Source organism: Dendronephthya gigantea, unplaced genomic scaffold (assembly GCF_004324835.1).
Source record: "Dendronephthya gigantea isolate DGI-Jeju-01 unplaced genomic scaffold, DenGig_1.0 000003F, whole genome shotgun sequence".
NCBI lineage: Eukaryota > Metazoa > Cnidaria > Anthozoa > Malacalcyonacea > Nephtheidae > Dendronephthya > Dendronephthya gigantea.
This window is the reverse complement of record NW_021163013.1, coordinates 1519992-1546022: the sequence shown is the minus strand read 5'-3', so window position 1 is coordinate 1546022 and position 26031 is coordinate 1519992. Positions and strand designations below refer to the sequence as shown.

At 36.2% G+C, this 26031-nt stretch overlaps 1 protein-coding gene across 3 annotated transcripts; it reads left to right on the top strand.

Annotated features, from left to right (window-relative positions):
* LOC114541214 (oxysterol-binding protein-related protein 8-like) lies at positions 1 to 25322 on the top strand. Of its 3 annotated transcripts, none has more exons than XM_028561208.1 (25): positions 1 to 445; positions 3562 to 3639; positions 9580 to 9659; positions 9781 to 9822; positions 10208 to 10309; positions 12876 to 12956; positions 13664 to 13786; positions 14326 to 14413; positions 14644 to 14716; positions 14986 to 15047; positions 15643 to 15701; positions 15879 to 15933; positions 16450 to 16520; positions 17178 to 17243; positions 17335 to 17447; positions 18002 to 18083; positions 18746 to 18941; positions 19375 to 19473; positions 20182 to 20279; positions 20719 to 20808; positions 21481 to 21525; positions 21818 to 21933; positions 22358 to 22400; positions 23264 to 23418; positions 23856 to 25320. In XM_028561208.1, exons 1-25 carry the CDS (start codon positions 433 to 435, stop codon positions 24325 to 24327), a joined length of 2502 nt encoding a protein of 833 aa, XP_028417009.1. In that variant the 5' UTR covers positions 1 to 432; the 3' UTR covers positions 24328 to 25320. The 3 variants fall into 3 exon arrangements, with proteins under 3 accessions (XP_028417009.1, XP_028417007.1, XP_028417003.1); XM_028561206.1 differs by lacking the exon at positions 1 to 445 and adding an exon at positions 977 to 1123 and having other exon boundaries at positions 15879 to 15924; positions 23856 to 25322; XM_028561202.1 differs by lacking the exon at positions 1 to 445 and adding an exon at positions 978 to 1123 and having other exon boundaries at positions 23856 to 25322.
* The last annotated feature ends 709 nt before the right edge of the window (positions 25323 to 26031 follow it).

Sequence of the window (26031 nt, the reverse complement as noted above, 5' to 3'; positions counted from 1 at the left end):
CTATGATTCGAACTTCCAAATTCTATGTACAAAAGCAAGAAAAATCTGCACTTAATTCTGTTTTTTAGAACCGATCAATTCTCGAAACGAGAACGAGATCGCCGGATTTTAGTAAGCAACTGGCCCCAGGACCCATCGTTGTCCCGCAGACCGCAGTACAAAGACCAAGAATGGATGAAGATTGTGAAATATTGCCTGATTGATATATTATGCTTGTTTTTATTAGCCTTCACGAGCTTTGTTGTAATTTTTGGTCATTGTAAGGTTTTGAAAGTCACGAATTGTCATTTTGCTATTCGGTTATGGTCTCGTGGATCAATTAATTTCGATGGTGTGGTCAGATAGACTTTGAAACATCGAAAGATATTGGATCGTTATGTCGAGAGCTTCAGATCAATAATGAGATTATGAAAAATTAGCAAGATCAATGACATGGCAAACTTGGGTAAGAAGGACCTAAAAAAGCTTGTTACATGAATGGATATTGCCATCAACTGCAGTATGTATTGGTGTAACACAGTACAGCAGCACAAGTTTGTTGAGAACGTTATATTCGCACACTTCAAATCACCGAGTGACCGAGATTAGTTATGTTGTATCAAAAATTTGAACATTGAAGTATCATCTTAAACGATGTTTTTAGCAAACATTTTCCCTGTATATTCTTCACAATATTAAGATGTTTTATCACTATTGAGGATAAAACATACCGAACTGTACGCCATCGATTACTTCTAAGCACCATCCCACATTAAAATTATGAATATCTTTATTTTGACAAAGAATTTCTGCCATTAATATAAACTGCACATGGGGATTATCCGCAAACCCACCGCTTTAAGCTCTATGTTATGATTGTTATTCCTCATAATTCCTCAAACTTAAAATATTCAATGTTTTCATTCGAAATAACAGGTACTAAAAGGGCTTCTTACAGTATAAACAACATTTTATATCAACTGCCTAGTGCCTACATGTACCTGTCGTGTATTAGTTTACAGTCATATTTTGCTTTGTATATCCTAAGTATTGGTTGAGGAGACACGTTTTAGAATGGCTCAAAGCACTAGACGGTCTTTATCCCTTCCAATATCATTTATTCAAAGACGTTTCTCAGATAACGGTATGTTTCTATATGATATATTCCGCTATTACATGCTCTACAAACTAACCTGAGAAAATTGTTACAATGTTCTTGTCAGGATCACAAGTGGTGAATGTATACATTTGCTAAAGTTCTGTTGCTTTCATAATTTAGTTTAGTTTATACCTACATTTTATGTGGAACTGAAAATTCAGTTTTTAAAGTGTTACATTTAGACAGTGAATCTATTATTCAGGGCAAAAATGACAGCTGTTGAATACTGTAGATGCTGGATATATAAATGTCTCATGTAAATTTGTGAACAAAACACAGTATTGCTACACTAATGTTAAATTTGCTCTATGGATTTATATATGGAAGAGTTAGTATGCATATTTCCATTGGAAAATGCACTTATATTCTTATCTTGATTTGCATTTTGTGATATAGGCAGTTTACTGAAAGGCAGCTTTCTAGTTTGCCTACAATGTGTTTTTATCTCAAGTTCAGACCACCTGTAGCCATAATTTATATTCTCAATAATATATTTTTACTTAGGTAAAGATGTACATATATAGTTTAGCTATATATTATGATTGCCTGTTAGGCTATAATTAACTAATAATAATGCTCTCACTGTAGTGCGTCATTATTGATACTATCTTTCTTCCAATGCATTTTTTCATTTTTAATGCCTTTTAGTTGCACTATTCTATTTTCCAAATAATAAACACAATCCATACAAAGAGAAATGAATAATCTGCATGAATGAATCCCCAGGAATTATAAAGCTGGAAATCTTTTTAACTATTTCCATGTCTTAAATTCATATCTATTTAACAGGCTAAATTTGTGGCCAGTTTGCCCAGGAAACAGTGAAGTCAGGGTCTAGTCCATGTTGTTTTTTGCAATTTCAATGCACTGACTGGTCACCTCACCCTAGCATGATTAAATCAACTCCACACAATGTTTTTATGCATCTATAGAAAATAATGCATTGTTAACGTGACATATAGCCAATATAACCAAGGAGCAGCGTGGCAGCGTCTTCAGACAACTTAGCATCAAATGTGGTATAACAACTGCCTAAATAGACAAAACACTTCTCGACGTTTCGAAAGGTTACATTTGACATATAGCCATGCAGACAAATTTTGCCATCTAGCTGTTTTACTAAATTTGAAATGCATTAGGTCTGGAAAAGGATTTTAAAATGAATCCTTGAATTTTAGACCCCAAATCTACCGTTTAAAAGTGGCATAGCGAGCCTGATGATTTACTTAGACTGCTATGCTAATTCTCAGTCTTGATATTATGTAATTATTTATTTATTTAGAAATTCATTGTTTTCACAGACTAATGACCACTAAAAGATTAGCAAATTATTGGTTCTAAATTTCCAGACTGGCTTTGCTGTTGCCTCTCAAGCTTACAATATTGAGCCAGCTATAGGTTTATAGTAGCAGGTATTAACCTAATGCCAACAAACTACTGACACAGCACATCTCCCCTCCATATTATTGACTTGCTGCCAGCAGGCTACTGTACTGCTCACTACCAAATCCTCTGGAGTGATGTTTCAATGTTTCTAATCATATTGTAATATTGGAAGCTAATCTTAAGACCAGATAATATCTGCATGTCCCTCATTAGTGATTGCTGAGTTGCTGTATACAATAATAACAGTATATAAATTTAATTTCATTCTTATATTTTGCAATCTCTAATTTACATGGCATTCACCAATGTAAAATTATATTATTACATTACCAGCTATTGAATTATTTGATTATTAAACACTGGCAGACACAGTAGTTTTGTGAACGAATCCAAAGTGACCTACTCCACAGAAAAAATTTTGCACCCCTGCACTAAAAAATAGAGAGTTTTAGCAGCGACCACGAGTACGAGATTCGTGCTTGTTCGTGCGTTGTTTGCTTTCGCCATCAGCCAAAACTCGTAGTCGTCGGACTTTTGAAATTTGCCAGCAAACTCGTACTCGAAAGCCGGTGTCAAGCGAAATTTATGACCATTGCGAAATACATGGGCGACTACGAGCTTTGGCTGATGGCGTAAACAAACAACGCACGAGAATGGCGAATGTCGTACTCGTGGTCACTGCTAAAACTCCCCAATATTCAATAGAATATGACAAAAACTGAGGTTTTTTCCATCTATAATGACAGACATATACCCATAACCCTAACCTGTGCCGTGATGCAGACTTTACTTGGAATCTATGCTTCATGCTATCGTAATGCATGGTAGTTCCATGGTTTAGGTATGGCTTCGCTAATTTTACTTAAATGTTTCTCCCTCCCCCAAATTCCCATAGGCAGCCCAAATATGCGTGATAATTTGAACGCGAAAAATTTTAAGATTTCTCGCGTTCAAATTATCACGCCTACTTGGGCTGCCTATGGTCACCCTTAAGTTTTCCATCAACCATGAACCCTCTGACTTTTTTTGTTTCATAGTTACAGCAAATGGCATAAATGAGTGTGATGAGGATGCCGCTGATATTATTGGAACCCCATCAACACCATCTACACCAGGTTTGTTTTGAAACTAACATGAATTTTTTATTTGTGTGATGGCCGGCACTCTTGTAAAAGACATTACTGTTAAATATTGAGATGAGTCAAAGAATAGAACTCCTATTAAATCGAGTCGTAAGCATTAACAAGTAAACATAGCGCAGGGTTACACGATGCAATTTTCGTGCAACCTCCAACGCAATTCCAGTTTGCAGAGGTGTAAAAAATTACCGGTATAGGGAAATACAAGTTAACTGGATAAGAAGAAAACTTGTTTTTAACAATAGCTGAATTCATATTAGAGACAGGAAACTCGTCTTAGACGGGAAACTCATCGAAGACGAGAAACTCGTCTGATGTGAATCCGGTCGCAGAAGGGTTTCTCGTCTGAATTTTTTCCCGTCTGACTTTCCCCTTTCCTGTCTAAACAGACGGGTAAGTCTGAGATGAGTTTCCCGTCTCTAATGTGAATTCGGCTAATCTGAACGGCCAAACAGAGGGAAGAATCGTGTAGATGAAATGCCTTAATGGATAATTTTAAACAATTAGAATTTAAGCCTGTAGTGATATTCATCAGTACACCTGCAGGAGCCGGTTGTTCAAAAGCCGGTTAACGCGAATTTTTACATAAATTTTTATCATCGCTTGCATGTTCATAAAAGTTGAATATTTTTTACTATGAGTATTTTATGGTTCAATAGAAATCATATTTTGTAAAGTTTTGAAACAAGCGGCGGTGCAGAAACACGTAAACTAAAACAGCGTATTAAAATTTAACCCAGTGTTAGCGCTAACCCAGATTTGAATGAGTCACCTTGAATATTATGCACTGAATATGTAGCATGTAAACAGTATCTTTGCATTTAGGTTAAAAACATTTAGTTCGGTTGTTGAATAAAACGATAGACTTGCTTTCTATTTTGAGTTTATTCACAGTTTAAGCTAAACGGGCTGGATACAAGCGCCGCCTGAGAGATTATCCGAATTGGTGGCGAAATGTTAGAAAACATTATACCGTTTGAAGTTGGTTACATTTTGTTATATATTATTGCGCGTGGGAAAGCCTTACCATGCACTTTTTCGCATTCTTCAATATTTTGCAACCATGCAAGCTTCCTATAGTTCACAGTGTCCCAGCATTACTTTTAAATCAGCTGCTTAAAATTTAACTCGGGTGTTGCGCTAACTATGATCACGGGCCCCTGATCAATATTCAAATTACTTTGACTATTAATTAAATTTAAATGAATATTAGTTATTATTTACCAAATTGATTTGATAAAAACTGTGAAATTTCCATAATGTAATTTGTTGTCTAGACGATCTAGTTTAAATTAGCAACAGCAATAATGAAATTTCCTTTCTAGCTGGGTATCAAATAATCAGATATTTGAAAATTATACCATTAATTTTTCCAAAATGCAAAGCTAATATATGTACGGTGTTTGTGTGCGTAAAAGAATGTCGAAGTCCTTTTTAGGCAAGGCAAGCTTCTCCATCACATTCTAGCAAATAAGTTTGGAAAGGATACTGCATTTCAGCCAGGATTAAACTATATAGCTATTTCAGTTATGATTTTTGGCATTTCACTAGATGCATGTATATTCTAGTGGTTCAAAGGGTCTTAATTTCGAGTGGAATTCAAATTCACAATAAGCGCTATTCGCACACTTCAAATTCAAGCTAGGAACAGTTTATGGAAAAATGAGTCAACTATAGGTCCTTCGGCAGGAATCGAGCCTACGCTTTTGCGATGCCCATGCAATGCTCTTGTCGCCAATAGTGAAACCTCTATGTATAGCTATTTGCCTATACTTCACAAAATGTTTGTTTGTATACCGTAAAAAGGTAATGTTCATTAACATTGGTTCTATTAGTCTCCGAGATTTCCATGTATTATGTTCATCTGTCACTCTGACAGTAAAGATCTTTCCAGTACAAAGTAGACCCGACCCGATCAGATAATTTATATATATCTGCATGTCTGGTATATGTTCCACTAAAATTTGCCACTTCCTGGACCAATTTTCTTGGAGATATTTTGTATGCCTCCTCTTTCAAACCTTCTTCAGCGGCTGTGTTTAATTCGAATTTTTCAGTAAGTATACTTGAGAAAGAATGATTGGCGAAGTACGTTTAAAAATAGACATTTCTTCAGCCGAGAAAAAAATCAAATTTAGGTTTATGTAAATCAGGACAAACGTGTTTGCGGCTTACAGACATTGATTAAACCTTCATATCTTTTGATTCTTTTTTTCATAAAATTAAAATTCCTCGATTAAATACAAATTTTCTTTATACAAATGTTCTTATATATATTCACACATTATGTATTAGAGGTTAACCTTCAGAAGAGTGTCTTTCAGTCGAGAAAAAATAGATTTCTTTAATTTGCATGTTCTCTGTTTGGTTAATTATCTCTTCATTTGGTTTCAGTGTATCAAGTGCATGATGATAATTATAGACGTGAAGCGTGTTACTCTGATATTTCAACCTCACGACCACATTACCACACTATTATCACGATCACCGCAATTTATCTTTCTTCACAAAATCGAGGCGAGGAAGCTTTTGTAATCCCAGGATTTTAATAATCCAGGCATTATGGCTAAATTTCTTTATATTGCATGGCCGACGGCCGACCATGTGGATATAATCGTTGCGACATCTTTAAAATCCATTAAGTTTCAACATTCTTTGTTGAATTTTCGTTAAGGCCCTGTTACACGGTGCAAATTTTTTTGCAACTTGCAATGCAATTCTACTTTTGATAGATGTAAATTTGGCTACTATACGAAACTTTTATGTTTATTACACTCCATGTTCGTTTCTTACACTTACATTTTGAATACTCTGTACTAAATTACATCTCTTAATAGTAGGATGGCATAACAAGTTGCAAGAAAAATTGCACCGTGTAACATGACCTTTTGTAGTAATTAAATAATTTTTAAGCCACATATCGATCGATGTCTTATTTACATTATACTTTCATCAACACATGTCGACGATCGTAAATAAATGCCTAAGCATGCTTTCATGCACGCAAGCGTAGAATGCTAAAATTTGACCTCGAGCAAGCATTTGTGGATTGAATTAGGAAGTATATAGACACCAGCTATGACTCAGGAGGTGCTAGTAAAGATTTTGTGTTTCTGTGATTCTCGGTCAATTCACGAATATTTTGATAGATTACGGTTGAGGGGGTGAAAGTTTAGGGGCGGGGGTAGGGTTGAGATATGGGTTGGCCCTTGTAAAAATGGAATTGAGTTCGCTATCCTGTAGAAATGTTAGGATGAAGGTGTTCAGCGTGGATACATAGTTTACCTATACCTACCTATCCACTGGGTATAATGACTTTTAAATCGCTCTAAAATTGCCCGTTATTCTGTAGAACGTTGTTCGCGGTTTTCTACTTGCATGAAATTTTCGATCGAAATCGAACGACAATTTTCGCTTCATTTTGATTGCAATTGTGACCGGTCAATGCAATCCGCTGCGGTCAAATTCTCACAACTGAAAAGAAAATCAGACGAAAAATGTCGTTTGATTGATAGAAATTCCCTTGTGCATGGAACTGCCTTTGATAATAATGTGGAAAATCAAATAACACTAATAATTCACAACCAATTTAGGCGACGAAAACTTTATAGCCGATTACTTTTGTATATCCGGCTTTAAAAGGTGGGACGGAACCCGAAAAGAACAAAGTTCAACACAAATCCTAGATTATAGCTACATGCATGCAGTTTGCGCCACTCGCATGGCTCATGCATGCTATTGATGTATGTTTGAGTATTATTTTAAGATTAATCACCCCGTTTGCTTGCATTTAACATACTGTAATGCTCGTATTCTTGTATCAATTACAACATTCTTAACTATGTAACGGTTGGGCAGATTTTGGTCACTGCAATATAGCCATTATAGGCAAGGTAAAATAACTGAAAATATCAGAAAAATCTGCACGTCGCGAATTTATCTACTTCATTTTCTTGCCAGTCAAAACACCGCATGATCGTTTCTCATTATTACTAAATTAATATTCCGTATATGTCAGAATAATTATTAAAGTAATTATATGAAATATGTTTAAACTCAGCTTTTTCGACGTTCATTCTCCTTATCAGACTGATAATGAATTGAAAAATTGTTTGTATATCTTAATAAAAATGTATAAGTTAGTATCTTTGAAACATGAAGTTAGTATTATTTTGTAAATCACTTTAACTTCCGAGTCAAGCGGTATTTTTTAGCATTTTTTATAAAGTTACTATAGCATAAGTAATGAATTTCGAATAATTTGGAACGCGGTGCATTGGGAAAATTGAAATACCCCGCTAAGACCGCGAGGTATTTATTTATAATCACACTGTGTGTATCTGCAGACGGTATTTCCCGCGTTATCAGATTTCGCTTCCGTTTGAAATCGTTATGGACAGAAGATTTGCGGTGTATATTTTCAAAATCGCACGCCTTCACTCGTAGCTTATTATTAAAACATAAATGAACTGACATCAGCTGGCTTGTCCGTGTACACAAAAAGCTAATATAATATAATGGAATATGGCGTCCTTTTATGCTGAATGACATAACGCTGCTTTAATAATATATAAGAACTTCACGGCTATTAACAAAACTATGCTTATATTCTGCCGTGTTTTTCGGTCATGTTTGTTTCTCCCGAGTGTCATTTGTAATCGGTATTCTTAAATGACAATGAAACTTGGCTGTCGCTTGAAAATCTCAGGTAATGTAATTATTGTTTATACTTTCTTTTAGCATTATTATATGCCGTATGTAAAGTGATTTTTTTAAAGCTTAGCTTACAAATGTTATTATTCCATATATACTTTTATTGTGTGTGTGTGTTGCAACGTGTAATTAAATAAACATGCAAAATCAACCGAGAATTTCAACGATTCCAAGTGTAATTGCGTGTTAGTTATTGAAGTAAGCTGAAAATCGCTCAGCGGCTGTTACCGTGGGCACATGACGGAAGGACAACAACAGACATGCATCATAAATTGTCTGCACACGTTGTCTACTGTCTGTCAACGCAATTATATTGTCGCCAGTTGATAAACACCATTGTATATGCGGACGCTGAAAAGTTAATTCTATCGCGTGGCTTGAAATATTTGCATTTTTTCACAATACTTCATGTATGTAGTATACTTTATATTGTTTGGATCGTCACATTCTAAAAATATGGCACTCTGATAACATCTAAATTTTGCCATGTGCCTAAGCAGGGGCGTAAGCAAGGATAATTTCTATACTCTTAGTATTTCTTCTGAAATATATTGTGATTACATACATACATTGTGTTAGCTGTTGAATATCGTTCTTCTGTGAGTAAACTATACAATGATGAAATATATTCAAATGATATATGATTGCGAATGATGATAAATCTAAGAATAGTAATTTATACCTGTCAAAACCTCATTTCAATGATTTCATTTTTTTCTTGCTCCCACTGAACGCTAATACAACTGGAACGATATCCCAGCAGAATGATTCAGAACGAGCGAGTTTTGAGCAGAAATACTTGCACTGCACATGCGCTGAATGTTGAAATGTCTATGAGACTAAAGCACTAAGATTTTTTAGTGTCAACATACTGAAATGACCTGAAGTACCTGAATGCCGAAAATCCGCTGCACGGTGGCACATCACAGTAGATGATTTGGGTAGTGCCGTCGCAGCTCCTCGCAAGAATGATTTTCATTGGCTGAACTTTACAATACATTTCTGTTTCAAACAATAGCATAGCTTCGTTCTTTAGAAAGCATAGAAAAGCATTATCCAATTTGACGAAAGCCTCCGAGCACTGCGACATGTCCCGATGTTTTTAATGTAAGGTACAAATAGGTGCAAATCGCGCAATGGACTGGAACACAGGCTAAAATAGGGGAAGCACACTGTAATGCTTTAATCCATATGTGTTTTCAGGCGATGAAAATGGAGAGAAAGGTTTCATCAGGAGTGACTCGACATCAAGGTCACCAACCAGAGCTGTCGGAAGGAAAGCGGTACGTTTATATATCCAGAGTTCACGATTGATATTTCTAGTGCATGTTTTATTAGATGATTGTGTACTGTATAATAATGTCGTTTTATTCTGTTTATTTCCGTTTTTATTTTCTCATGTAGCCCGATAGATCGCCGAAATTTGATAGGAAGGTGTCCTTAAAGGTACGGTGCATTGTATTTGATATGTGTTTGGTATGCTTTTTATAATTACAAAATTTAACAGGCTTTGGAAAGTAATGGTCAGCAGTATTTCGTTCAAAATTGAGCTAAAACACGTGACACATTATGCATGTGGTTAATGTTATTTGTCAAAAACACGTATTGTTAAGTAATATACCAATAAGTCAATAAGTACAGTTATGAATTAAAGTCTACAGTTTTTTCACATTAGATACACTGGTATGGTATAACAACTGCCTGAAATAGACAAAAACACGTTTCGACGGTTCGACCTAGGGCCTTTTTGATGACTATACCACATTTGATGCGAATTCCTTTGAGGACCCTTGGTTATATTAGAATGTAACATGAAGTATATTTGTTTCAGGAAATGAAGAAAAGTTATAAACACGAGAAGCGACGTATGGCAAAGAAAGTGACAAGTACGATGCTCGATCCAGCGGTTATTATACTGTCATCGTGGTTAAAGGTTAGTGCAAAATATTCCTTTTTGGCTTGAATAATTTCCGTTTGCTTGGCATTTGCACGAAATTTTTTAGCGCAAGGATTACAATGGTGTTATTTCCTATAGCGAAGATACTGTAACCTGACACTGCATTGCCGAATTATTAGAAGTTTACGATATATAGGACGGTGTTAAGGTCTGTTCACACGATCCAATTTTGTTGGATCTAATTCACTTCTGATGGATGTTTTATAGTCTGTTGTCTTGTAATGTAAACGAGCAGAAAATCAACTTAAACCAATGCACTACGGCTTCATCAATACGCGACTATATTTCATACATCAGACGTGAATTGGGTCCAAATAAATTGGATCGTGTGAAGACCTTTGCACAGTGCAATTTTTCTCTCAACTTGCGATGCAGTTTTACTTTTGCGGTGTAAATTTGACAACTACGCAATTTGTTCGATAATTTGTTTATTACGCTCCACAGATGTTTTACTTATATATGAGAGCATGTTTTTGTTTCCGAAGGTTTCGTAATGACAATGTTGTTCAGCATCGTGACCTTTGAGATTACCCAAGGCGGCAGATTTCGTGAGTTTCTCTTGAAGGCTTTTATTTTCATCATCTTCGACTACCACTAGTTTTTGCTTTGTTTTACCAGACCACTTGAGCGTATGGTTTTTACTCGTGAATTTTTTAACTTCCCCACCAGTAGATTTCCACGAGCCGTCAATGCCCAGGGCTGATTGTACAAATACTTTCAGACTCTCGTACGAGCCTTTCCAGACAAATTCCTCGTTTATTTTCACTAGATTTGATTGCTTAAAAGGTGTAGAAGTTATAAGCATACTTTGTTCCTGCTTATCTTGAGAGAAAAGTCTGAGGTCAAAAGTCTGAGTCCAGTCAATATGATTTTTGTCACATTAATATCACGACATCACTGCATGTGCATGTAATCATGTTATAAGATTTAGCTAACACAAATTGGTGCTGTTCTAATAAGTATTTTGTATGACCTCTTTTACGTTTTAAAACAGATTTGACTTTTCCCTCATACTTTTGATCCCCACTGTACATTTCGAAAACTCTTCACTAATTTGCATCTTTCAAAAGTAGAATTACATTGCTATTTGCGAGAAAAATTGCATCGTGTGAGGCTGCGTTCATACGACGCGGCCAGTTTCACGACGCGCTTGCAAGACAAATAAATCATACGTGATACGTGCGTGACAGACGTTATGGTCCCACCTTAACCGTTTAATTTCTTATTAAGCCTTCAAATATGAGACATTTTCTCCGCTTCTCGACGGTTTCAAAACAGCTGTTTCGTGAAACTTAATGTTTTATAGCGGTAACGGACCCGCAATATCATCAGTCTAGACGTCTCTAGACTACAAGTAATTTCCGTGCATATATAGCTTGCTTGCATGTGCTTCACAGCAAAATTTTCATTCTTATTTTAGGAAATTTATTACTTGTTTTAGGTAATATATTTCTTAATTCAAGTAAATATTTATACTATAGTCCGTATAGTGAGGGGTTTTTGCTGTCAAATAATTCGTTTCTTGCTTACGTTGTAAGAATTTTCTTAATGGAGAGAAACCCCCACTTAAAACAATAACTAATTTTTCTCAATATTTAAGGAATAGAAAACATTTTCCGTGTTTCTATACAGTTATAGAAACACGCGTGGGAGTTTGGGAGAACGAGAAATAATCAGTGGGAAAACGAGCCCGTAGGGCGAGATAGCAAAATTTCGATTCAATTACAAATTCTCATTACATCGCTTCGCTTGTCAAGTTCGGCGGGAAAATTCCCGTGTTTCTATACAGTTATAGAAACACGCTTCTCTTTAGGATTAAAATAAGGAAATTGGCAGTAGAAAAGAAACAAATACATAATTTTGGAAAAACTGATATATGCCGTTTGCACTGGTTCAAAAGTAGTGTCGATGTTTGAGGACGTTTTAAAATTTATCCAGTTGTAAGCTCTGATATCAGCTAGGAATTGCTGCATGGCTGGAATTCAGAGTTCCTCGGCACAATATAGACATTATATAGTATTATCGTCAAAACGTGCTTTTTGGAAGATAACGCTACACACGTGTAGTCTATTATTTTTGTTATCTCAATGTTTATATATTCACTGTTTATCTCTAAACAATTTAAAATTAGTTACCTCAGATTTATTTATAGTTTCTATTTTTGATTGCGTTAAACAGCTAGAGATATGGTTGGAACAACCAATTTTTTGTTTTTACTAAATAGAATTGATAAAAAAGAGATGAATCTGATACCAACCAATTTCAAATTTATAGTTATTTTCACAATCTGATCTTCAAAGCAATGCATAAAAAAATCATAAATAACCTACATAATCCCAGTCTAGGCCCCAGTCCCTTTTGTATTTATGATTGAATAAGAGGATTGGCACAGGATGTTTTGTCTGATAGTTTAAGATAGCAAAGTCCTTATTGTTATCAGATCAACGCTATTAGTGCACTGTAAGTGTTTGTTATGGCGAATGAGGACTGAGTCGATCTTTTATGGCAGCAATTCTCATAATTCCAATCCAACTTTTTATAGATCAGAGGAACGTTAAAAAATTGGGCAAGATTTTGGTGTTTAGTTAAACCTGGTGCTTTGATTATTTACAGAAATGATAAGGTAAGGTACATGTAGTGCCGTATTTATAACGTTGCAGTCGTGCAAAAATTACCAGGTTCTAAGACACGCAGTTCACCTAAAGTGATTTTCGTGGTTCTAATATATCAATCCTTTGTTGTACTCTTCTGAAGCCTTACACAGATATCTGCGTTTGCAATACAATCCTTAATGATCGTTTCCTCTCATCGCAAAATCAACTCGCAAGCTCGCTGCGAGTGTTTGCATCTAATTAAAATAAACTGTCAAGCATTGTGATTGGACGAGATACACACAGCGAGCTTGCGAGTTAGTTTTTGCGATGAGTGGGTGAGAGCCTTTAGCATGCTCTTCAAAATAATTATTATTGTATTGTTGAAACTACCGTGAGGCTGGCTATTTCTAGAGTCTGATCAAATCTTTAGTCTTTAAGCCGGTTTTCCACTAGCGATATTTTTCGCGCGAAACGACATTTTACTTTTGTTTCAGAGCTCTCAACTGCAACCATCTGGAACGAATTGCCCAAATACAAAGGAATAAATTCGCTTCGCGCGAAAAATATCGCTAGTGGAAAACAGGCATTAGTCTGGTGATATCATCATCGGTTGTCAGTCTCCTCTGAGTATCCAAAAAAAAAGTCAATCTCGCACTGCATGTAATGTTTTTTTGTTCCCACGGACGATTTGATGGTGTTATGAGAATGTTGCAACATCGTTGTATTGTATGTTTAGGAAGAACAATGGGTTGGCACGGTGATTTTGAATGGATGTGAAGTTATCGAACGACCATCAAAGAAAGAAGGATTTTGCTTTAAAATTTATCATCCTTTGCAAAATTACATTTGGGCCACAAAGGTGAGGCCAAGATTTTTGTGCCCATGGGTGCATATTTTAATGGATGTTGATTTTGTATACACGGCAAAAAACGCTCAATATTGTTAAAACAAGTTGGAACAACATTGTTGACAACATTGTTCATGGGGTGCAGCACAACATTGTTGAGGCCTGTTCTCATCAACCGGGAACAACTTGAGCGTTTTTACCGTGTTATTATGGAATGCACAATAATTATATAACTTACACTTTATATAGTCGAGGATATTTTAGCTCGACTACTCTCTGTCAAACTGTATACATAGGATGACTTTATTAGGTTGGTGCTTTCCATTTGGAATATAGGAGTAAATCTGATTTAATGTAGCGTAAAATTGGTTTGTCCCTTGTGCAAAGCTATAAGCAAGCAGGGTTAAGTGTGTGATACACGCCGACGTCATTGTGAAAGTATTCAATGCATTGAACAAACAGTTTGTTAAAAACCTTTGCACGCTTCTATCCTGATTATCTGAAGCAAAATGAATTTTAAAAGCAATCATTTGTTGTTCTTTGTATGTTAGGGTCCGCGAGGGGAAATTGCGGGTGCATTGGTTGGCATCCCTTTGCCGAAAGATCATTTAATACTACGTGCTGCGTCAGAATCAGACGGTGAGTAATTTGTAGTAAATGTGATTTCCACGCCGTCTTTATTTTCTCTTTTTGGCAACGTTGACAAGTGCATGTACTAGTTTTAGTTTTCTCGTTTCTGCTGTTTTCATTTACTTAATTTACTTTTCACGCACGTTCTTGATAAGATTTGTGCTATCATGCAAATAGCTTTCAAACTAGCAAGTAGATTTCAAACTATTATTTTACGATACAATTCGTTTTTTGTATAGGTAAATGTTGGCTGGATGCTTTGGAGGTTTCTCACAAGCAGGCGTACAATATGCACAGAGACAGTAAAGGAATGTGAGTGTCAAATGAATAATAACAAGGGGGGGATTTCGTTTAACGTACCGCCAAGCCAATCAGATTACCTTAATTCTTGGTACTTCATGTAATACTGTAAATAATGTACTTTTTCCTGGAAGTATTCAATATTTATGCATTCTGATTGGGGGAATGAAAATGTAAACAAATTTGATGATTGATCTAAAACGAAATTCCTCCTTGTTATGAGTATTTAGTGATCGCGTTTGTTGTACACCAATGACTTATGTTATTATTCTTCCTTGTAGGGTGAGTGACCTTTATGGTAAAATGACGTCATCCGAAGATCTGGATGAGGAGACTGCACAAGGTTTGTTTCTTTAGTAAACGTCAGGCGCGTTGCGTTTTAAAAACGTACCCGAACTGAGTAAAATACCAATTACATATCATATGCCAACTTTTAGTCGATTCTGAAGTTAACTTGTGCTCTAAAGAAGTTAACTGATTTTGTTTTTTTTCTGTTTATTGCCATTATTATCAATGTCGTGTGATATTGAGTGACGTAAAAATGCAGCAACAATGTGATTTTAATAATTATAGTGACTGCGTGGACCTCTCTAATAATTACATCAAACGCAGAAAGTCTAATGTCACACAAAGTTTCATTCGGGAGCTTTAGCTGTAACTATGCATGCGTGCTTTTTGCTTTCGCCATCAGCCAAAGCTCGTAGTCGTCGAGCTTCTAAATACGAATTGGTTGATAAACTTCGTATTCAAAAGCCGGACGACTAAGTGTTTCGTCAGATGACGTAAGCAACATCCAGGCTTCCGCGTTTGACGTCATAATTACATGAGAAAGGTCTATAAGATTTAACCGTACATGCAAGAATACAATTTCAATAAGGATGGACGTTGAAATAGTTTTCCCGCGATGGAATAAGCCAGGATTGCATTTTGTATTGCAGCCATTGGTCAGTTGAGTATTCGTGAACGAGATATTGATGAAATCAGCAATGACGCTATGGTAAGTCGTTTTCATCCCATTTGGACAACCAGAAATACGTGCAAGAATAAATTCGGTATTACACACGGTGCAATTTTTCACTTGCAAATTGCAATACACATGTCTCTTCGTCATTGCTCTCTTTTGTACGCTTAAGAGAGAGAGAAATACCTACCTCCAATGTTTTTTCTCATACAGGACAAATCCGACTCTGAAGACGACATTGGAGATCAGGAAGTCAAAGGTCATTCAGGTGTTTGTTGGGATTAAACAGGGTGCACTATAGAGATCTTTGTTCCGTTTATACGCATGATGCATGCACGTTGTGACACGTTGGTATAGTTACAATATAGACCATAACAATCAAATTATACTCGCAGAAAAGCTTTGAAGCATATATACACTAGGCGAAAGTCAAGTTAAATGAGGCAGTATAAAGATCATTCTCTTCAGGGCCCTAGCCAAACCGCTTAATTCGAAGGGGGGGTTGATGTATATTCAAACATTCACGTTCACATCTCGTGAAAACAATATAAATCCCCCCCCCCCCAACTAAGCTTCTAGCTACAGCACAACTCCGGTTTTCTTAAACCAATGACCTGCTTTGGTCTTTGGATCAGATTTAGCAAAGTGCGAAAGCCTTGTTTCTATTTCGTCGGAATTGTCATTAACATCATGCAAGTGATATAAACGCGTGTTTTCTGTATTCAAATGGTGGTTCACTCCATGCATGCGACACGTAGCAACATTCTATTACTTTCTTGTACAGACGAAGGTGATGAAGGACCACATGTAGAAACAGTTTACGTAGAGGAGAATGAACCAGAGTACCTTGGAGAAGTAAGGAAGAAATAGTCGTTATTGACTATGTTTACACAAGCGCCGTTTTCAAACGTTTTAAAAACGTTTATTCTTGCTTGGTTACTGTTTTGACGCCGTCTTTACGTGATCCGAAGGAAAGCATACAGCAGTGTCCAGCATATACTGAATGATAAAAAATTAAACTACCTATTTCCTAATATATTGCGCTCAAAGTCTCAGATAAGACACTAAACTGTAAATTTGCACCAGAGTAATTATAATTGGGTGACAATTTAAGTACCTATGAATCCCTAAAATTTGAACCGGTACAAAAATTGGCATCCTTCTTCACCCCCATGCAGTACCTGGGCACAGTGGCGTAGCCAGCCTGACGATTTATTCGTGCTATGCAAATTTTATGTTATTATCATTATTCATTTCTTTGCAAATTCATTGTTTTCACAGTCAGTGAAGACCAAAATCTTAGCATAGCATGACTAAATTGTCGGGCTGGCTACGCTACTGCCTGGGCATTATAGTTACACACAACCTACCCCTGCCAATCAATCGTTAACCATCTCGCGGATGACTCCTGTCCTGTTGTAAACATTCAGTCTGTATAGCTGGCTAAATTACCTACGACGAAGCTGTGCTTTTGGGAAAATATCCGGGATTGAAAGGTTCTTTTGTTTTTAGTCGGGTGAAGCAACTGAGGACATGGAGGATGAAGGAAAAAGTATTCTATGGACTCTGATGAAACAGGTTTGTGTATAAATTATATAAATATATGTATTCTGTTTCAGACGTCGAACTTTTCATCTGATTTTATACGATTTTTTTCTGTTTTTTTAAGGTTAAACCTGGGATGGACCTCTCCAAAGTTGTTCTCCCAACTTTTATCCTTGAACCGAGATCATTTCTTGATAAATTATCTGATTTTTATTACCACGCTGATATCCTTTCTAAGTATGTCAAATTTATGGTTTGAATTGCATAGTTAGGTTTGTTTCGAAGCCGCTGTGATGGCCTCAACTCTCTGATAATAAGTAGAAGATATCCATAATGTTTGTGTGTATTTTATGTAGGTCGTTGAAAAATGTGTAAAACTTTAATCAAATGTGAACGTATCAATTGCAAATAACTCAACGCAGAGCCAAAACTAGAACGAAAATTCGGAGGGGGAGTATTTCCATGAATATTTCTTTTGTAAGTGCAATAGCTTGCAAAGAAATCCGTCCGGAATAGCTGTATATATGAATGAACATCCCCGGCTCAATTTACTTTCTAGTTTCGGTGTTGCCTGAACGACCTTTTAACATCGCTACTAAATGCATAGTAATAACTTTGCTTCGCGATCACTGACGTCACTGAACTCACAGCGCACCTGGACTAACTTTTAATATTTCAAAGAATATTTATTGGGATTCATATGCTAAATGTATTATTTTTATGGATATTTTAATATGTTTGTACTTATAATATATTTTTCCTTTCATCTGTTGTATTTTTGTCATTTTCAGAGCTGTTAAACAAGAAAGTCCCTATGATCGAATGAAACATGTTGTCAAATGGTATCTCTCTGGATTTTACAAAAAACCAAAGGTATATCCATCCAGCAATGACGTTCAACTTTGTTATTTATTATATCTTAAAACTCGAGGTTTTGGATGATTGCATGGTCCTGAGTGCCTAAAAAATTAATCGTTCAGCAGTTGATTTAATTGCATGTATTTGGACCGCAAGTACAGACTGTACAGTACAATGTAGTTGCTATTTCTTTACGGCTATATGTATAGCGTAGGTCGTTTACACAACTATATACCACCCCTCAAAGCGTGTTTAAAACAATCTCCTTGTTTTTCCATCATTACAATAGGAATGTATATAATTACATGGCATTTTTAAGGCCCATTTACACTACGCGATTTGTCGTATACGAAGTATGAACACACGTACAAACATGACACTTTAAGTTCCACCCTGAACAAAATTGAATGAAGATTGATGCATAGGCCCTCTGTTGCATCCGTCAGAATGATAATTGCATACAACTTATCATGTAGTCTAAATAGGCATTAGCCTAATGACAAATCCTAATTAATTATATAGTGGCTAATGACAAAAATATATATTATAGTCTATGCAAGGCATTAGCCTTTATTGTAGACTGTTATATACAAAGTCTGCCTCTTTGCCAATCGGAAACATGCTTTTTCCACCAATAAACACCCTTTTTTTAAACACATACATTTTCTCCTACCCAGGGCCTGAAGAAACCTTACAACCCAATCATTGGTGAAAGGTTCCGTTGTTACTGGAGTCATCAGGAGACTGACTCAAGGACATTTTTCGTTGCTGAGCAGCTGTCACATCATCCACCAATATCTGGATTTTATGTCGCTAATAGACAGGATGGTTTTGTTGTCAACGGCTGTATTTTGGCTAAATCAAAATTTTATGGTGAGTATAGTCAATTTTTTGTCCAAAACCTTTGAAAACAGGACAGGATGCTATCCACCGGGTAGTGTTTTTTTCAATCGCTTCAAAATCCCACGCTGTTTGCTATAACTTTGCTATACATTCCTAAATCTAGGATCCTCTTTAATATTTGTTTGCCCCAAAGATCAAATGTTATCGCTTTAGAGTATTTATATTAATTTTAAATTTTGATTCTTTGGGTATACAACTAGATGTTGTTGTTCTTCGTTTCCATACGAGTACATACGTTTTTGTAATGATTGATACGCATATGTAGTCTTCCCATCTTGACAAAAATGTTATTTCTGCGTTGAGCAATCACCGTGAATCACTAAATATACCATGCAGGGGAGGTGTAATACGACCAGCTAAATCAAAATCGTAAGCTAAAAGTTTTGTATAATTTTTTAACAAGGTAATTCAACGTCAGCTATAATGGATGGTCTAGCCAACCTCACATTGTTACCTCATGGCGAAGATTACGTCATCTCAATGCCGTATGCTCATTGTAAAGGTGAGATTCCTTAGTTCACCCTTCTAATAGTAACATATCTTTCTACTGAAGATCGAAATCAGGCGCTTCAGGTCTGAAGAAAAGTAATACAACAGTGTGTATAGAGATCAGTGAGTTACTTTTCACTCAAGGTAAAAGCGTCTTTCTGATTGCCTCCGAGTAAGTCAGCTTTTTTGAGCTCATCTGCTGACGCTCGAACCTATCTGCTGACGATTTTTTACGAGGGGTTCAGATCCTCACGATTTCCGTCGAAAGTTGTACGGCAAAATTAATGGCACAATGACAATGCTTCCGCAGCTTGTGCGCCTTTGCAAATAAAAGAGAGTATTTTAGAGATTTTCTAAGCTTTAATTCGAGAATAAACTCGTTTGCTTGCGTTGTACTTTGGAGACTAAAATGTTCGTTTCTGAATAAGACACTACAGCATACTGTATAGTGTATACTATTATACTCAATATTCTGTTCAACAAATTCTACAATCCTGTGCAGTTTTTCCCGAATTGGCATAAAATAAAAACCCCAACATAGTTACATTTTCAATGTTGCCGGTTTTTTAGCACATCTGGTCTTTGTAATGACGTAATTTAAGGGCTCCAGATTACAAGCAAGACTAAAGATACAACCGTGTAGCATTAGCATAGGTATGATAGTATGTAACGATATATGTTTTTGTTCTCTCATTATTCATTCTTTGCTCTCCCTTTTCAGGCCTTCTCATCGGCACCCTCACTATGGAGTATGGTGGCACAGTGAAGATTGAATGCGAGAAGACTGGATACCACACTGAAATCGAGTTTAAACTGAAGGTAAAGATGGTTACATTTACAAACAAACAAAATGGCGGAAAGATTTGGGGAGTTGAGTGAAACAGAAATCCAAGCTTTAGTTGATAATAGCACACCAAAATGCACCGAAAGGGCGACAAAGTTTGTGTATATAGTAAAACAGCTCACTCTCGTGGTATATGGCCGATAGCCAACTCGGCGCTACGCGCCTGGTCGGCTATCAGCTCATATACGACTCGAGTTCGCAGAATAACTGTTAAATAGTCGACGTTATTAAATTGCATGTCACAAATCGCACGGATGATTAAACTTAAAATAAGATATATACGGGTGATTATCGTATATGCTGTGTGTTCTCTCCTGCGACAGATATTGGCGTGCAATAACAACCCTTTCTGGGCGTTTCGCATTAAATCAAAACTTTTGTTTATGACAATGATCTTATTTTCATTTCTTTCAGCCATTTTGGAAGAAGAGTGGTGAAAGCAACCGTATCGCTGGTAAAATCAAGATGGGGAAAGAAACGCTTTGTAAACTAGAAGGGAAATGGGTAATGTTGTTATTCTTGTAAATCATATTGTAAAACGTAGCATAAGTGAACTGTCAAGGCTCGTTCACATTTGCTGCGATTTTATGTGCGATTTTCTTCTTTTGAAAGATGTGAACGAGTAATTAGTTACGAATGCTCTGATGTATAAGAACTCTTGTTTGAACTTCGGCAACTAATTCACTCATTCACATCTATCAAAAGAAGAAAAGCGCGCATGAAATCGCAGCAAAAATTGCAAGTGTAAACGGGCCTTCACATGTAATTCCAACCCATCCCTTTTAACCCACTACTAGTAGGAAAATCTTTGCTAATGTTGTACTAAAATGTTGTAGCTACAATGTCATTGTCTATTCGTTGAAATATGATCATCAGATAATCTACATTTCACAACTGTGACGTGTTATAAATCCCAGCAATAAAGTATACTTCAAATTTGTTAGGGCAAATCGCTCTATCAGTGATTCAAATATCTAGATTTACCTTTTCTTATCCATAAGACCGCTAATCGCGGTACTCTATAGAGATTTCTATGGTTAACTGGGCAAGATTAGTTTATCGCAGCTAGGCAAGAGTTTATTTTTGTAAAGTCTGTTTAGACCACTTTTATCCAATGGACTCTGTTCGGAAATGGGATCAAACGTTTGTAAAAGCGTTTTTTTCTTCTACCTTTAGGATGGCGAAGTGCTTATTACCGATTTAAGATCTGGAAATCGTGAGGTATGTAAATACAGCATGTAAACGCTACCATTTTGTTTTGTTTTTGATGAACAAACTAAACATCAAATAACACGTTAACCCTGGAATGGATTGAGATTAGGAGATGTGCTTGGCGAGGTTATCTCAACACTTGGAATACAAGGTTTTTTGTGTAGGACAAAATCAGGAAAGGTGTTGGGCGATTTGGCTCCCATCCTGCGCCAATGGCCTTGCAAACCCAGCCCAGTATGTATTGTATATACAAGATCGCTCCTGTGTCACCAAGTTAAAGATGTAATGTTATCTTTTTTAGACTGAAGAAGATTTGTTACCAGACCTCTTTTGGGAGCCAACACCAGACGTGCGCAATACAAGGTTAAAACGACATGTTCCGGATTTAGACAGTCAGGAACAATTTGAATCTCAAAAGTAAGCGGGAAAAGTTTTATAGTAAAAAAGAGCATTATTACTGAATTATTACTGAATTATATTGGCACCAAAATATTGTGTCAGTGCTATTCGGAAGCAGGAAATATGCTATTAACACCATTTATTGATAACATTAGTATTTAAAACGACAAACACCATTATAAAACGACATGCAGTACCTTCTGCTGTGCCACAGTATAGAGTTGCCAAGCTGCGGCAATAGGCAACCTATGGTTTCTTTAATAGCGTAACTGGGTTCGCTTTACGTGCAGTGGTGTAGTCATAGCCATAGCTAAATCATTTATTTTGAGGATGGGTGTATATTCAGAGATTCATGTTTACATACCTAAAAAATGTAAACAAATTTGCTGATTCTTTCAAAGCGAAATTCCCTCATTGTTCAACTGCTAAATGTTTAATTTAGTTTATGGCGTTATGTCAGTGATGCAATACGTGCGAGTGATCAGGTAAGCATTTCAATTAATCTTGGGTTTGTTTCATTCCCCGTAGGCCCGTTTCAGACGTCAAATTTTTCATGTGCTAATGAACAAACTGGCGAATACAAATGATCTTAAAACACTTCACCTTATTTAACATTAGGTTTGGCACATGAAATGTTTGACGTCTGAAATATATTTTACATTTTGCCAATTACATTAAATGGGTAATAAGCTATATAGAATGAAGCTTCTTCTTGCGTCTTCTGCTTCTTGTGTCTTCTTCTTCTTGTGTTTTCTTCTTGTGTCTTCTTCTTGTGTCTTCTTCTTGTGTTTTTTTCTTCTTGTGTTTTCTTCTTCTTGTGTCTTCTTCTTCTTGTGTCTTCTTCTTCTTGTGTTTTCTTCTTGTGTTTTTTTCTTCTTGTGTCTTCTTCTTGTGTTTTTTTCTTCTTGTGTTTTCTTCTTCTTGTGTCTTCTTCTTGTGTTTTTTTCTTCTTGTGTCTTCTTCTTCTTGTGTCTTCTTCTTCTTGTGTCTTCTTCTTCTTGTGTCTTCTTCTTCTTGTGTTTTCTTCTTGTGTCTTCTTCTTCTTGTGTCTTCTTCTTCTTGTGTTTTTTTCTTCTTGTGTTTTCTTCTTCTTGTGTCTTCTTCTTCTTGTGTCTTCTTCTTGTATCTTCTCTTTGTGTCTGGTTTTCCATTTAGTTGCTATTGTCGTGAACATGTCAAGGTGACTGATGTGATACAATATTTCTATGCGTATGCAGCCGACAATGGCCGATTTCAATGCGAAAAATAAAGACAAATTTATATCCTGACAATTTCTCATCGGTAAAAATGACTTGTTCACGACCTGTCGGACAAAATAAAAACCAATTACGTTCGTTTTTCGCTCCAGGTGAAGGCAACCGAGGAAAAATTCAAACTGGAGGAAGATCAGCGACGCGTTCACCGCGAGCTGAAGGAAAAATGTGAGAAATGGATAACAAAGCTGTTTGATAGAGATCCTGCTCATCCAGAGGCTATCAATAAATATATTTATAAATACAAGAAGTAAGTGATGATGAAGTGTTGTGTTCTTGGTCAATCATTTAAAGCACAGTTCGTTTTTTTGAATGACACCACTGTCCAAACTTCGAGCATCCGAATTTTATAATGTAAAATGAACAAACCTGAAAGAAGATTTATTATCTTTCATCGATTTTCGTAGTGAGTGCCTTCTTGAACGTATAAATCCTTCAACACAGTTCTTTAAATGATAGTTTTAAGGAACATTTCAACTTCGATTAAATGTGAATTGAAAATTAACTAGGAACACTAACCAGAAACTCACCACGCTCTCTTTATACTTAGAGCAGAGTATTCGAAGTAGTATGCTGAATCTATACTAATCAGCAATCCTAATCGCCACTCTCGCATTCTTCAAACAATATATTACGGCATATTCTGAGTTTTGAAGTGAAACCCGATCATCTTAAATCTCGTTCTAGTGTTCGCCCATGGGATCCCATAACGGATTTGCACGAATACGAACATGAATTCAAGATAAGCACTCGAACTCGTATCAAGGCTCCAATGGTGAAACAACAGAGCTTGGTGGCAATGGAGGTTCATCCACCTTCCCAAGATGATGATGATAAACTTTCTCCGCAATACTTGAAACCGACCGGAACTCGTAGGAAATACGGTCGTCAGTCGCCGGATCGTATGAGTAGCATGGACGAGGATGATGTGTCGTCTTTCGCACAGTGTTTGAAACCATTACGCGAGTCTCAAGCTGAACTCAAGGAGCAGATTAGGTCCATACGCAGCGATATGCGACGTTACCAGATTGCAAATCGTGAGCAAATGGCAAGCTTCCACACCAAAGACTGGATATTTCTTCTCTTTTTTGTGATCGCCTTGCTGTGGCAGTGGTATCAGAGCACTCTAGTAGCATCAACGCGAAATACTATTGAATAACAAATCATATCACAAAGGTATAATATATGCACAATGTTCCTTTAAAGTGGAAGTCCAGCCCGTTTTGCGCGTCGGTTCTGCGAGAGCCCTCTGGTGTAAAAATTGCCCAGATTTCCCGTGCTTCAATTTTTTTAACATTTTCTAGTTCATATTTATCATTTAGAAGCGTAGATAGTTTGGATATTCAGATTATTTCAGAAAGCAAATCGTATTTTAAAAGAGGTTGAAACTTAAAATGTAAAAAAAGCCGTTTGTTTACATGCGGACTTCACTTCCACTTTAATGAATCGGATGCGATAATACGTGGCCGGACTTCGTGGACGAGATGTTTCCACCGGCGCTGCCTTGTATCACAGAAATGATTTCTCTTTTGACAATGTTTAATGGAAAGTATGTTACACGACGTTTTAATGAATAGAATATGTCGGGTAGAAAAAGAGCCTGTCGGTCACTTGACACTTATTGTACTATCTAAGATCTTCGTGCATTGATATTCTACACGGGTTGGTTATATGAAAGCTGGACAGCTCTATCAGATTGATCGGGATTTTTTAATCGCTCTAAAATTGGCCGCTGTTTGATATAACCTGAATAAAACTTCAGACTTAGGATTCTTAAATTGGAGAATCTCTTTGATAATTACAAGCTTCTAATCTTTAGTTTTACTTTTTTTCAAGCAATTTTAAAATGGCTGTTTTGAAACGGGATAGCGCTATCCAGCTTTCGATGCAACCAGCCCCCGGTGTCTCAAAAAAACTAAAACTGGTATTTTGAGGTACTCTGTATTACGATAAGCATTGTTAGACATGCAAATCATACAACTTTGTGTCTTTTAAGAGGAACTGATCCAAAATTTATGTAAAAAATATATATATATGTATGTATATACATAGTTATGCAATATATATACATTAGAAGAAGAATATATAAACTGTATTTATCAAATAGCGAAGAAATATTAACGTTAAATCGTTAGGACAACACGAATTGTTCTGGCACATTGTTTTTCGACTTGTTTCTAATGGACCTATATATGGCTTACTTTTTGTAAACTTCTCGCCAAAAATAAGGGGGAATTTCGTTTTAAAAGACTAAGCAGCAAGTTTGTTTACATTTTTATAGTAACCAAAAATTGCAATATATACCATTTTAAACAAATTTGGCGATTAGTTTAAAACGAAATCCCTCTTCGTGTCAAATATTATTTAGCCTTTGTGCTTAATATTGCATGGCCTTGAAAACGTTTTTGTTATTAATTTAGTAACCCCAAAAGAAGATTTCTTAAGGCCTATTTACACTAAACTTTTTTTCGTATACGATTTATACCAAAAGATATGAAAAAAAGAACAGAAATGCCGAGCAGGAAAGAAATTTGGTATTTTTTTCGTCCTTGCTTGCAACGTTTGATGAACCGCATATAGATAATTTGCTCATAAATTATTGCCTCATAATATGATCATTTGCTTATTTATAATTGCGTAATATACTAAAAGGCTTCTCGACGTTTCGACCTATTGGGTCTTCGTCAGCTAGATGATACTCTCTGACGAAGGCCTCAGGTGGAAACGAAGTGCTTTTGTCTATTTTATGCAAATGTTATACCACATTGGAAGCGAAACTATTCTAATGGATGGCCCACACCCAAAAATGGTTAACTGAATTCAATATGAAGCGCGTCTCAGTCTCTGTAGATGCAATAAAGCA